Source organism: Eleginops maclovinus, chromosome 1 (genome assembly GCF_036324505.1).
Source record: "Eleginops maclovinus isolate JMC-PN-2008 ecotype Puerto Natales chromosome 1, JC_Emac_rtc_rv5, whole genome shotgun sequence".
NCBI lineage: Eukaryota > Metazoa > Chordata > Actinopteri > Perciformes > Eleginopidae > Eleginops > Eleginops maclovinus.
The window spans coordinates 25,329,349-25,342,432 of record NC_086349.1 but is presented as its reverse complement, the minus strand read 5'-3'; the positions used below and the strand labels follow the sequence as shown (position 1 = coordinate 25,342,432).

The 13,084-nt window shown below is 39.7% G+C and overlaps 1 protein-coding gene across 1 annotated transcript; it reads left to right on the top strand.

The window, feature by feature from the left end:
* The first annotated feature begins 82 nt into the window (after positions 1–82).
* Positions 83–12,281, top strand: LOC134865025 (ADP-ribosylation factor-like protein 8A). Its single transcript, XM_063884410.1, has 7 exons — positions 83–479; positions 2,700–2,780; positions 3,374–3,447; positions 4,377–4,470; positions 5,630–5,697; positions 6,562–6,632; positions 6,946–12,281. The coding sequence occupies exons 1-7, from the start codon at positions 357–359 to the stop codon at positions 6,996–6,998; spliced, it is 564 nt and encodes a 187-aa protein (XP_063740480.1). The 5' UTR covers positions 83–356; the 3' UTR covers positions 6,999–12,281.
* Positions 12,282–13,084: the final 803 nt, after the last annotated feature.

Sequence of the window (13,084 nt, the reverse complement as noted above, 5' to 3'; positions counted from 1 at the left end):
TTCTTGTTTTGACTGATAAGGTACTGATTTTATTCTGAAAGGGTCTACCGGATGTGATGTTACGTATAACATCTGACTTGACGCGGCTGGTAGGAAAAGGCGTAGCTAGTAAACATCACAGAAAGCCGAAATCACACAGCGGACATTAGAGCCTAAAAACACCGACTCTTTTAACATCATACTCGGTTCACACAGAGCCTGTCGGTGTCGTCCGTTCTGCTGTAACCGTCGGTGGTTGTCACAGCAACTGTCAGCGTCCCCAAGAAAAAAGGCAGTTGGGGCGTTAGCATAGCAAACTAGCATAGCAACCTAGCCTTAGCAACCAAAGCTAGCATTAGCATCAGACGATTAACAAGATGATAGCGCTAATCAACAAACTGCTGGACTGGTTCAAGGCACTCTTCTGGAAAGAGGAGATGGAGCTGACCCTGGTGGGGCTGCAGTACTCCGGGAAAACGACCTTCGTCAATGTGATAGCGGTGAGTGTGGAGGGTGGTTTTTATGCTAGCGCCAGCTGTCAGTTAGCATCTGGCTGCATCCATTGTTATCCTGCAGTGGTGAGGTCAGCTAGCTGTGGCTGTATGACTACTGTAAGCTGCTGAATGAGTTAATATGATTTATAAGTCACAATTGTATCAGATAGCTGTGTTTTTCACTGAAAAAACAGGATGTTACTGTTAAACACTTAACTCTAATGTCGGCTGTGATGTGTTGTTTAATCAGAAACCTCTGAAATCAGAATTCCTTTAACCGTCCCAGAGAGTGGACATCTATATTGCTACAGCAGTATAGATGGAGACGAGAAATACAAATAACACACTATTAAATAAAAAGGCATGCATATATTATTTAAATGAACTAAATCTGGGAAAATAGATGAGTAAGCAGTAAAAGTAAGCGTAACATTGTGGAGTACTGTGTGGCAGAGGGTAGTGGTAAATAAATCTAATTATACATTTACATAATAACGTACAGACTTGTTGGAATGGACTACCTGAAAAGTAGCAGCCAGTGCATATAATAATATTAGCTAGATAATGTGCACGTCTGCTACTTTGCACAATTGTAATGTGTATTTAATCCAATGTCATATGTGTCTGTAGTTTATTTCTATATATTCTTGTCGCTTAGTGAGACTCTATGTTGTAGAGAAGTCAATATTTTGGTTATATTGTGTATTATTTAGATTTAATAGAGATGTCAAATACACTGCTGCTAATGTTAATTGATTTTATTTCTATATACTTGCCACTAATGTTATATTTCTGACTCGTGTAATGCTTGTCAAGATTGCTGCTGGGACAAAATTATTAACACCTTTGGGATAAATCAAATATATATCTGCTTTCACATCTGCACCGGTGGATGGTGTTAACCGCCACCATCAATTGGGATGTTTGTAATGGAATGAAAGGCAGTTTTTTGGGACATTAACTCCCCATCACCGGTGCGGAGGGGAAGGCCGGAGGAAGGGTTTTTATAGGTCTGGTGATGGAGGATCGATCAGCCTCCTGCTGTCAGTGACCTTCCCTCTCTTAGACTCACTCTGTCCGACATCCGCCTCCTCTGATGACCATGCACACCATTACTTTTTGGGTGACCCACTAACATAGATTTTCCCTTTTCCTTATTTATATTTGCTTATATATGTATATATGTTTTCAGAATATGAAATGCATTTCAGGCTGCAGACAATACTCGAATGATGCTGGATTTTTTAGGCTGAAATAAGTATTTTAGCTCTTTCATAATACTATATTGCCCAATATTCACAGTTTTAATTTCTAGAGATCCAAAGATCCAATTTTCCCCCTCCAATATGGATGTCTACATCTCAGTTTGTGTGTGTGTGTGTGTGTGTGTGCAGCTAGGAATTATTGATGTGTAGGGTAAAATGAGGTGAGGTGCTGTAGCTTTTAAAACAGGCCAACATGTCTGAGTGAATGTAACAGGAAGAACTGAGTTAATGTGGATTTGTGAATTCCAAAACCCACAGTTCTTTCTATTTAAAAGCTCAAATGCAGTTTGGAGTGAAAACAAGAGCATTACTGTTACTGTTTTATTTTATTGGGGTTAGATTTAATATACTTTATTCATTCCATATTCTTTTGTCACAGCAGCATGTTAACAGGCACTAGACATGAGACGTAGTTTAATAGAGAATCTAAAGAATACACAATATCAAATATGCGATACATAAACCACCTCAAACACATAAACATAGGAAGCTATAAACATAAAGCTGATATTTAAATCAAAATGTTGGGCCTGCTGCATGTGTGTATACGTGTCTCTAAATTCACCTTGGCGAATTAAAGCATTTTGCTCACTATATATCATTTCCATTCATCTCTACTGTGTTTTAGTCAGCAACATAAACATCTCTTAAATCTGTCTCTCTATAGATGTTGTCCTCAGTGCACTGAGAGCAATCTTTTATAGTAGAGCTAGAGCGCTAAGGTCCAAACTATAAACTTTATAAGCCTTTTTTATTCCTTTTTAAAGAGGTGACAGGAAATGAGGGGAGTGGGGGGGGGGCCGAGTAATGGTACTCCAGCTGGACTGAAACCCAGCTGCCATCCTAACCCCTCCCTCAGCAGGAACCCAGTATCTTTGGCCTTACCGTACCGACATTCCTGCGACATATCTCATGACATCAAAATCAATGGAGTGTGTGTGTGTGTGTGTGTTTGTTTCAGTCGGGCCAGTTCAGTGAAGACATGATTCCTACAGTTGGATTCAACATGAGGAAGATCACAAAGGGCAACGTCACCATAAAGGTTGGTAGTTCCAGTCCCCTTATCAGTGCTATACATTATAATACACATTTTCATCATCCACTAATTGAACGATTTTAAATGATAAATCTATTGGTCTATTAAATGTCCGAAAATAGTGAAAATGTCATGTCGTCTCAGCTTCTCAAAGACCAAGATGATGTTCATTAAAGTCGTCTTTATGTCCTAATCTGAAATATATCAAATTACAGAGAAAAGCAGGACCTATCCATATTTGAGAATTTAAAATGCCATTTTCTGACAATTCTTTCTAAAAACGATTCATGGATATTCATATGTTTTAGAGACTATGCTTATAATATAATAGATATACTCATCAAATCTACCAGACCTGCATAATCCAGATGTTTATTAACATTACAACTGGTTTTAAGTCCCTTTAGGCTTTTTTTTTGACTTACTACAACATATTTATTGTGTACAGCTCATGTGACGGATGATGTCCAAACAGTGATTTACAACTGATTTTACTCAGGTATTAGCCCTGAGCTATTTATATATCAATCAGAGGAAGCAACTCAAGTTATTGTTTCTGAGGAGCCTCCTCTAACTCTGAGCTCTCCCTGTGTCTGCAGTTGTGGGATATCGGCGGCCAGCCTCGGTTCCGGAGCATGTGGGAGCGTTACTGTCGAGGAGTCAGCGCCATCGTGTAAGTCCCGGCTTCCTAAACTGTGGTTACTGTCGACTTAAAGAGGCCGATTGGGGGTCTCTGCTGGGACCAAACACGATATAAATCACTGGAGACATTAATGAGCCAGCAGTCACGCACATCTCTCCACACACTTCAGTACATTAAACAGACGGAAAGCTGAATATGATTCAATCTAATAATCTAATATTTGTTTTTATTGGCAAGTGTTTGCCCGAATTATGAGAAAATGAGGAATAGGGAGAGAGCAGTTCTGCAGTCTTATAAACCCAGTTGTGGTGCGATGGGACAGAGAGGCTGCAGGGTAATTGGGTCAGGGTTACACTAGTGGTTTTGCATGTAGTAAAAGTGATTCTGATTGGCTGTGAGCTTATTCTACAACTCCAATTAGTATGTTTTACTCCAGTTCAGCAGAATAAGCATGATATGATAACTAAATATACTTTGGTATAGTGCTGAAATGACAGAGACATTCAACATTAGCTTGCTTTATGATCTGTGCAATTATTCAGCTATGCAATACTGAAACACTTGTGCTGTATTCTACTGTAACACTTCAAGATACAAATGTAGTTTTCTTCATTATTGTTCTTAATTAGTACTCTAGTGTATATTTTGTAACATACACATCTTAAAATATGAACTGTTGTACATATTGAACAACAATGTGCCCATTTCTAATGAATAGATATCAATATGTTTATGTATATGTTTTTCTAATTGCACATTTTAACTTTAGCTTCTCATGTATATTAACATGTATGTTCTATTTATTTCATTTTATCTTTGTATTCTATTCTTAAATTGAGCAAGGGTCACAAACCTAATTCTCCTCCAAGTATAATCAATTCTTCTTCCGATAGTCAACGACATTTAGTCTGTTTTAAATGATACACAGATGTTTTAATGGTGTGTTCTTCCTGTTGTAGCTACATGGTGGACGCAGCAGACCCAGAGAAGATCGAAGCCTCCAAGAACGAGCTCCACAACCTGCTGGACAAACCGCAGCTGCAGGGAATTCCTGTAAGGAGCCCAAAACACACTGATTCAAACACACACACACACGCACACACACACACGCACACACACACACACACACACACACACACACACACACACACACACACACACACTAAACCAAATAGATTTTTTTGGGCAACCCTTTAATACAGTGACAGTGATTAATGGGGAGCCTGATGCTCAGGCCGGATTCGAACCTGAGTCCACCGAACCTGGAGATCAAACCCCAGTATATGGCCGCCAGCTCTACTCACTGAGCTATATGACGGCCTATAGATTCTTTTTCTCATATAAAAAAATACAAAAACCCAGCAGAGGGATTGAATCGACTGAACCAACGGGTGGAAAAAGTTAACTGGATTTAAAGCCGTAATGTAGAATTTGTTCAGTATTTTGCATTTTAGAGCCACTAAAATTCCAGGGTGCTTACACAGAGCTGTCCTAAAAATAAACAACTGTGTCTGTAGGATTACCTCTCATTAAAAAAAGTCAACGCATCAGAGATAAAGCAGCATGGTTTGGTTTTTCATGTAGAAAGGATTGTTTTTCCTGTGTGCTTCAATGTGAAAAACAACAACTGCTAATCTTATTGTCATTCAGTGAAACTTGAAATGCTTTTATGGCAAGAAAATGAAAAGGGCAGACTACGGCTGTTTCCACAGACTGCTTACTTATGTAGTTCTACTGAACACACTTTATTTTGAAAAGCCATACCTTTTATCATCTGGCTAGAATGTGACATAATTGGATTTCCCTGTGAAATGCTTCTTGGATGCATTTAAGGTTCACTTTTTTTTAGATCAGATATCTCCAGAGCTGCTTACGAAGCACAAAGTGACTCGGTGTGATTCAGGGCTGAACCGCACTGACTTTGACTAGATTTGACCCGAGCGAAACCAACCGGAGCTCAACACAAACTCTGCTCCCATATCTTTGTGGACAGGGAAGTGAAAGTGTTGCCGTTTAAAACCCAGAGTGATAAAATCATTATGGTTGGGGAAGCCTGTCTCTTGACCTCAGCACTTTGTCCCTTCCTCCGTGATTGAAAGCCTTGGATATGCAGGGAATCAAATCAAACATTGGACCTTTTGCATCTTCAAAAGTTAGTATTATCTTGGTATTTAACTGATGTTTACTCCTTCTGTGTTTTTCTTTCTTTTAGGTTTTGGTTCTGGGCAATAAGAGGGACCTACCAGGAGCTCTGGATGAGAAGGAGCTCATAGAGAGGATGTAAGTCTCACTGCCTTATAGCTTTATTGTTTCTTGCTGATTTCTTTCTCTTAATTTTAGCACGTACTGCCGTAGTTTAGCTGGTATAAGACCTGGCTGCGGTGTGGTTTCACTGCGCCTCAGTGAATGAACAGCTTGGAGAAAAGGGGGTTGATGCTATTATTGAACCTTAATATCAGTGACGTAAAATGATATTAAAAAGACAATGATATCTGGTACAATACATCTTGATAGAGAAATAGTCATGGAGACAGATCAGCTGTTTGCTCAGTTTAACATCATTTTTGCTTTAAGACTTACAGTTTCCTACATTAGCTTAACATACATTTTGCTGCTTCTGGGTGCAGTACTCGCATCCTAATTAAGCAAAGTAGTAATACCACTGTTTTGAGATACTCAGTGAAAGTCCTGCTGTTAAATGTTGAATGAGGAAAAGAAAGAATGTGCTAAACGGGATAATAGTAAAACCTTTATCATGCAATGACAGAACAACCTATAAAGTGATGCAATATGTTTCAGATTTCAACTAATTACTGTTTTTTTTTACAGTAATCTTTAATAATACCTCATCATTTATCTGGGGAACATGAAGTAGTAAATGATACTTCCCTCCTAAAAGTATAAAGAAGCATGGAATGGAAATACTCACAGCTGTGTCAGTTAAACAGTTTGTCAGCAGAGTCACGTGACCGGTTTGTGGTCACATGGTTTTTGGCTATCAGGAGACAGACACACTTTGTTTGGGCTTGACGCGGCTGTAGGTAAACATGCTGTTGCATCATCGCAGATTACAGGTCGTCCGTGCCGACCGTTTTACCCTCGGACTTTCTCTGGAATTGATCGTGTGTTTTTGTGTTTACTCAGGAACCTGTCGGCCATCCAGGACAGAGAGATCTGCTGTTACTCCATCTCCTGCAAGGAGAAAGACAACATCGGTACGACACACACACACACACACACACACACACACACACACACACACACACACACACACACACACACACACACACACACACACACACACACACACACACACACACACACACACACACTAAACCAAACAATAAAAACGCTTTACAGAATTAAAACACGTATTAGTTCTCTTCCTCTCACTCTCTCTCTCTTTTCCTCTTGTGTGTTTCTCTCTCCACACACACACACACACACACACACACACACACACACACACACACACACACACACACACACACACTTCCTGTCTGACGCCCCCTCTGTCTCTCTCTGCAGACATCACTCTTCAGTGGTTGATCCAACACTCCCGGACTAAGAGGAGTTCCTGAGAACACACACGCCCCCCAACAGAACAGGCCATGCCCACCTGTCCTAACGCACACACACACACACACACACACACACACACACACACACACACACACACACACACACACACATACATACACTTGCTCTTTGATCAAACCCCCCTAACCCCCTCATACCCCCCCTCCTCCCCATCATCGTATTTATACCTCCTCACCCCTCCATACTCTCTCCTCTACAGCTATGGATGCACTGATGCCTCATTTTAGTATTTTATTGAATAAGGTATTTCATCGTGACAGAAGCAGGAAGGTCGTCAGACACCAAAACCTCCCGATGGCATTTCATAATTTAAACAAACCTAATCATGTTTCAAATCATTTATAACCTGACACTTTCTGGGATTTCCCGCAATAAATAAAATGCGATTTAAAACACCGCATCCTGATCCTAATGAATCAGAAATGTGTCTCGGCTCTAATAATAATAAGCACGTTTTCTTTAGAGTCATTGAATCATGTGATAGAAGGACAACTCTCCCTCATACATTCAATATCTTTGAGATGGAAAATGACACAGAGGGGAAATCCCTGACATGCAGCCATGTTTGCCTCTGTGACAGTTTGACAGTTAATTTGAAGCATTAAATGAACTTCATCAAACGGAAGTCTTCTGTACTAAAGCACACATAAATACCAGCAGGTTGTTTTTTCTGCAAAAGCACGAGACGAAGCTCCGGAAATACTGCGATTTCAACCGTAGTTACTAACAGTATTTTAAATCTTATACGACATACGTCTTTATTCATACAATAGTTTAAGTGTTATTTCACCCAAATTACAGAACACACACCGTAGTATAGGGAGCGTTTCTCCGCTAGAAAGTACTCCCTGAAAAGTCAAAACAGTCGACAGTCAGGTGTGTAGATTATCCCCCAAACAATACAAGAAATAAAAGAGTAATTTGGGTGAATTTACTTTTAGTGTTTAATGCTAAAAAGTGGTCTCAGTGCGTCTGAACAGATCTCCACAACGGCCTCCATGAATACATTTGTATTTATGAACTGGTTTGGATCCTAAACAATCATCCTGGTCTGTAAACATCGTCCATTTTGACTTTTAATCTCAAACTGTTAAGAAGGCCCTTCCTTACATACACACATTTAGCATTATGAGCTGGAGCCTGTTGTGTGGATCTTCCTCCCATGACCCTCCTCTGCATCCCCCCCCTCACCTTCATCAACAGTAACCACAAATCTGCCTTCATCATTTCCTCCCTCCTCCTCCTCTGTTGATTTCCTTGCCTCCTTTCCTCCTTCCAGCGCCCCTCTCTACCTCCACATCCATCCATCCAGCCACACCTCCATTATTTCACATTTATATAATCCCGAAAAGCCCCTCTTCCTCTCGCCTGTTGTAAACTGCTTGTCCTCCTCTGTGTTCCCTCTATCCTTCCTTCCTTCCTTATTTTTGGATGTTACCTCCTTACCTTGATGCCAAGCCCCGCCCCCTTTTCGCCGCCTCTCTCGCTCTCCCGCCGAGCGAGGGATTAAAAACCTTTTTATTGCACTGTTGATTTTGGTTTTGTAAGATATTAATAATGAGAATAATGTTAATAATCTTCTTATTGTGACATAACCTGGTCTGTCCAGAACTTAAGGAAGTGGTACTCTAACAGCAGAAGGAGAAATGTGTTTCTGTTCATATCTCTGTAATAAGCTTTTTATTTCTTATTGTTTTATATTGTTGTTATTTTTATTTTTTTGACTTCACAAGTCAGTGTTTTCTGCTCTGAGACGTCTGCTGATTGGACCTGGGGTGTCATGTGATCAAATGCAACGTACACACATCTTGTCGGATTAAATGGAGCGATGTAATTAATTAAGCGTTATAACTCCCACATATTAAATGTTTATTTTAAAATCGATTTATTTAAAAGTGTTTATGCCTTTATTTTCCTCTTGTCACATTTTCATCGTTCTCGGCACCAGGAGGAAATCTGGATATCTTTAGAATCTCAACAGAAACAGAAAAGGTCCAAATCCCGTCTTTAAATGACAACATATGGAAGTCTTTGTCTGCCAATATTTAAACAATAGATGGTGCATTTTTGTGCATGTATTAACGGATTTAAATGTCAAAGATATGATGATTTTATTGTTGAAAATTAAAAATGGCTATCACAATAAAACGCATTCAGTAACGATGCTTTTCAGTGTGCTACCCGTCATACGGACAATCAACTTGATGTTGCAAATGGAAATTAAAAAAGAAAACACAACCTTGACATTGTGTTTAAATAACATCCCAGTTTTTGCCTTTTTAAAATAATATATTAAGATTAGAAAGAGAAACTGCGGGGTTAGATTATTCAAAAAGATCATGGAGGGTGGGATTAACAACTGGTGTCCAGCTCGGTAGTACATTGTCAGTTATAATGCATTCTCAAACCCAATAAGGCCAGCTATGTGTTTCATTTTTATTTGATATTGTCAGCCATTGACTTCCACTCAAACAGTGTTTACTGTCTTTATGATAAACGCATCGTTAGGAATGTGGTTTACGGGCAGGATTTGGACTGTGAGACCCTGAATGACGCTAAACAAGAACATCGACTTTCATCCATTTTATTTAGCTGGTCTAAGTACCACCAGCTGATGGTGAGAGCAAAGGATTGTGGGTTTTCATTGGAGAGAATGGCAGCATTTTAAAGCATTTAGGCCTTTAGACGGTTAAGTAATCCATTTAAATCAAACGGCATCGACTTTAGCAAAACAAGAGCAAGTAGGTTTCTTCAGCTTTATGTCCAAAATATACTTATTAAATAAAGAGGAGGCTTTAAGAGAAATACCAGAGAGAACAGATCGAAGCTTCTCCTCCAAAGTCAAATGTTAGGACTTATGCAAAGATCTTCATTAACATTTAGCTTACATTCTCGCACTACCTATATGTTCCTATTTGAATCATTTGCAAGATCTTGTTGAAGTACTGACACGTCCTGGTCCTGACAGCAGCCAATCAGACCGCAGAACAAACAGGAAAAGGAAGCAACATGACCTGTCTGTATGTTGTTCTGTACTTTGAGACTGGTCAAACGGTCAGTGTGATAGGGGGAATGCACTTCACACTGTCAGGCCAAATGAGGTCTGTCTGGTTTCATTTTGGCCAAAGTACTCTCCAAACTCAAAGTCCATATTTAGACAAGAACGCTCCAAATGTGGAGTTTGGAAATGTTCTCCCTCTGCCTGTTTTTATGAGGTTGCAAAGGCTGCAGATTAAGAATATTTTCGGTATCGATGAAATATGATAAAATGAGTCAAAGGGAAAATTGCAACTGCTCTAGAAGATGCAAATTCAAACTCCCCAAAAAATGCAATATCCAACTTCCGAATAAAGTGAGGAAGCTCCCAAGGACGCTGATTGAACCCCCTCTAACGCAGGATTAAACCCCTGACAACATGCTAGATCGAACCTGAAACATTGCTAGATGGAACTCCTAAATATTCGAGATCAAACTCCAACAATGCAAGAAACAAAACCTAACAACTCAAGATAGAAAACCAAACCATGCAGGATGGATCCCCAAACAACCCAAGATTAAACCCCCAAGTGTTTGAGATCAAAACCCCTGAAAATATTCAAATTCTAACCCCCTCAACAACAGCAGCTTCAACTCCCTGCAATGCTTTGAATAAGTCCTTATTGAAAGAGAGGTTTCTTAAAGCTGCATCTTCAGCCCGACAGTGGAAGCTTCTTATTTCCTTTCCACCTGAAACCATTTATCTGAAGGAGTAAGCCAACTAATTCCCTTAGGAAACAATAAAAAGCACATCAATTTTAAGTGACACAAACCGATGGATGCATCCCCAGAATGGAAGGTTGGAAATGACTTCTGTTTGCTGATTGGCCGAGCACTCGGTTTTGAGAAATCCTGTTAACACTAGCAACATCTGTGGAGTCAAAAAAGCCTTAATCTGTTCTTTATTCCCAAAACACATCGGGATCTGACTGAAGGACAGACTGGACCTGAAGTTTAAATGTGTTGTGTCTTGGTTTGCTGGTAAACTTCAGCCTCTCGTTTACCAGCGTGCCGTCAGAGCAGGCGACCGCTGCCGGTGTTTTCTGAACTCGTCGATCAGGCCGAGCGAGTGAAGCTCTAGAGCTCTGTTCTGATTGGCTCTTCTGTTTTGCATGGGGGCAGGGATTGTATATTTGTGGGACCTGATGAAATAAATGGTTATTTTGGTGGAATTTTACCCCAAAAATGGCCTTAATCCGGTGAATCGACGTGAGTATTAACATGTAGGAAAGCAATGTGAGCACACAACATGAGATGTACTAAACACAGTGCAATAAACAGACGGATCAACATGTGCTTATATTTTCCACATGCTTCTGTTGTCTGGGAAGGATCACATAATGACTTTTGGTGCTTACCTTACTTTTCTTCCACTGGATTAAGGTCATGGTGTTGTAAAGTTTCACGTGATCTTTTTATGGCAAATGCTCTAGTGACGTCTTGTGATTCTGCACGTACAAACTAAACCCGTGCAGGATGGTTCATGAGCGTACTGTACGGTTAAAGCTTCTTCAAATGTTGGGGATTTTTTAAGAAGTTGGCACCAAAACGGGACAAAATCCACATGAAATGACAACCAATGAAACTGGAAACCTTTGACTTTTGAGGGAATCTTCTTAAATACTAATCCATTGATAATTACTAAGACTTGTTGTACTATAAAAAGCTGTCTTTGTATGGCCTTCATTCATTTAAACATGAGGTGTTGTTTTATTTAAAGCAGACTAATAGTGAAATTAGTTTCAAATTCATCGAGAAGCCTTTTATTTTACTTCAAATCCTAACACAAAATCTCTCAAAGCAGATAAGGGTTATACATTTTTCTAAGCAATTCTGATTTGGTTAGAATTAAAAATGGTATCTTTTTAATTCTAACCAATGAAATGCAAGAGTTGAGTTTAGTGATCAAATCTAGGTCCAATAACAAATGAAGAAACCAAGAACTAACATTCATTTTCTGTCAGTAAAAGGAGCGAATTGATCCTTTAATTGGTTGAGTTTAAGCTTAATGGGAGGTCTGATCTGATTGGCTGACTGGGTGTCTCTGGTTTTGTCGCCTCTCTTCGTTGTGACCTTTCCGTGTGTGTGTTTGTACGTGCAGAGAGAACACGCGCAGACGGCCGTCACTTTGAACCTGTTTGTACGTTATTGTTTGACTCAGTTGATATGATGTGTTTTAATAGAAACATGCTTGTGTATGATACTAATTAAATACTACGGAGAAACAACACTGTTGTCTTTGAATTATTCAATGTATTAAAGGAAATGTATGTGTGTATTTATAGGTATTTTATTGCTTTAACAATATTATCATTAAAACATGGAGGAATAAAAAACACTTATATTATATTATTGCCAAGAATACACGAGGCGGTCTTCCTGGTGGAATTAGCGCTGAGCTTCATTTGGCAGGAAAAGAAAGTGTTACTTTGAAACGCTCTGATCTAACTTGCCTATAATAAGGAAACAATGCACCATTTATACGTCAAAAAATTGAATAAAAGATCCTTAAATGTCCTTAATTTTATAGTATTTACGTTCCGAGCACTGGCTCCATCGGGTAATGGCTGCTTGTATTTAGTTCCCAAATGTGTGTTCACTGGTATTCATTCACACAGGTAACATACACTCTATACAATTTGACATGAATTCAACATATAAAAACACAGCAGAGTCTCATGACTGTCTTTTAATTTGCAGCTTTTCCATCCGAATAATTTCAGATGTTTTTATAGAGCCGCAATGTCACTGACGAGACAGCAGGGGGCAACACACACAAAAACATACACACTAAGCCTGTGTGTGTGTGTGTGTGTGTGTGTGTGTGTGTGTGTGTGTGTGTGTGTGTGTGTGTGTGTGTGTGTGTGTGTGTGTGTGTGTGTGTGTGTGTGTGTGTGTGTGTGTGTGTGTGTGTGTGTGTGTGTGTGTGTGTGTGTGTGTGTGTGTGTGTGTGTGTGTGTGTGTGTGTGTGTGTGCGTGCGGTGTGGTGGTGGTGGTGGGGGGGGGGGGTGTTCTGATTCACTAATTTGTC

What these genes read in the sequence shown, in the direction of transcription:
- LOC134865025 (XM_063884410.1), top strand. Translation starts at nt 357, where the DNA reads ATGATAGCGCTAATCAACAAACTGCTGGACTGGTTCAAGGCACTCTTC. An exon ending in CGAGGAGTCAGCGCCATCGT is followed by an intron (nt 3,448 to 4,376) that starts GTAAGTCCCGGC and finishes TTCCTGTTGTAG; the next exon opens with CTACATGGTGGACGCAGCAG. An exon ending in CGCAGCTGCAGGGAATTCCT is followed by an intron (nt 4,471 to 5,629) that starts GTAAGGAGCCCA and finishes TCTTTCTTTTAG; the next exon opens with GTTTTGGTTCTGGGCAATAA.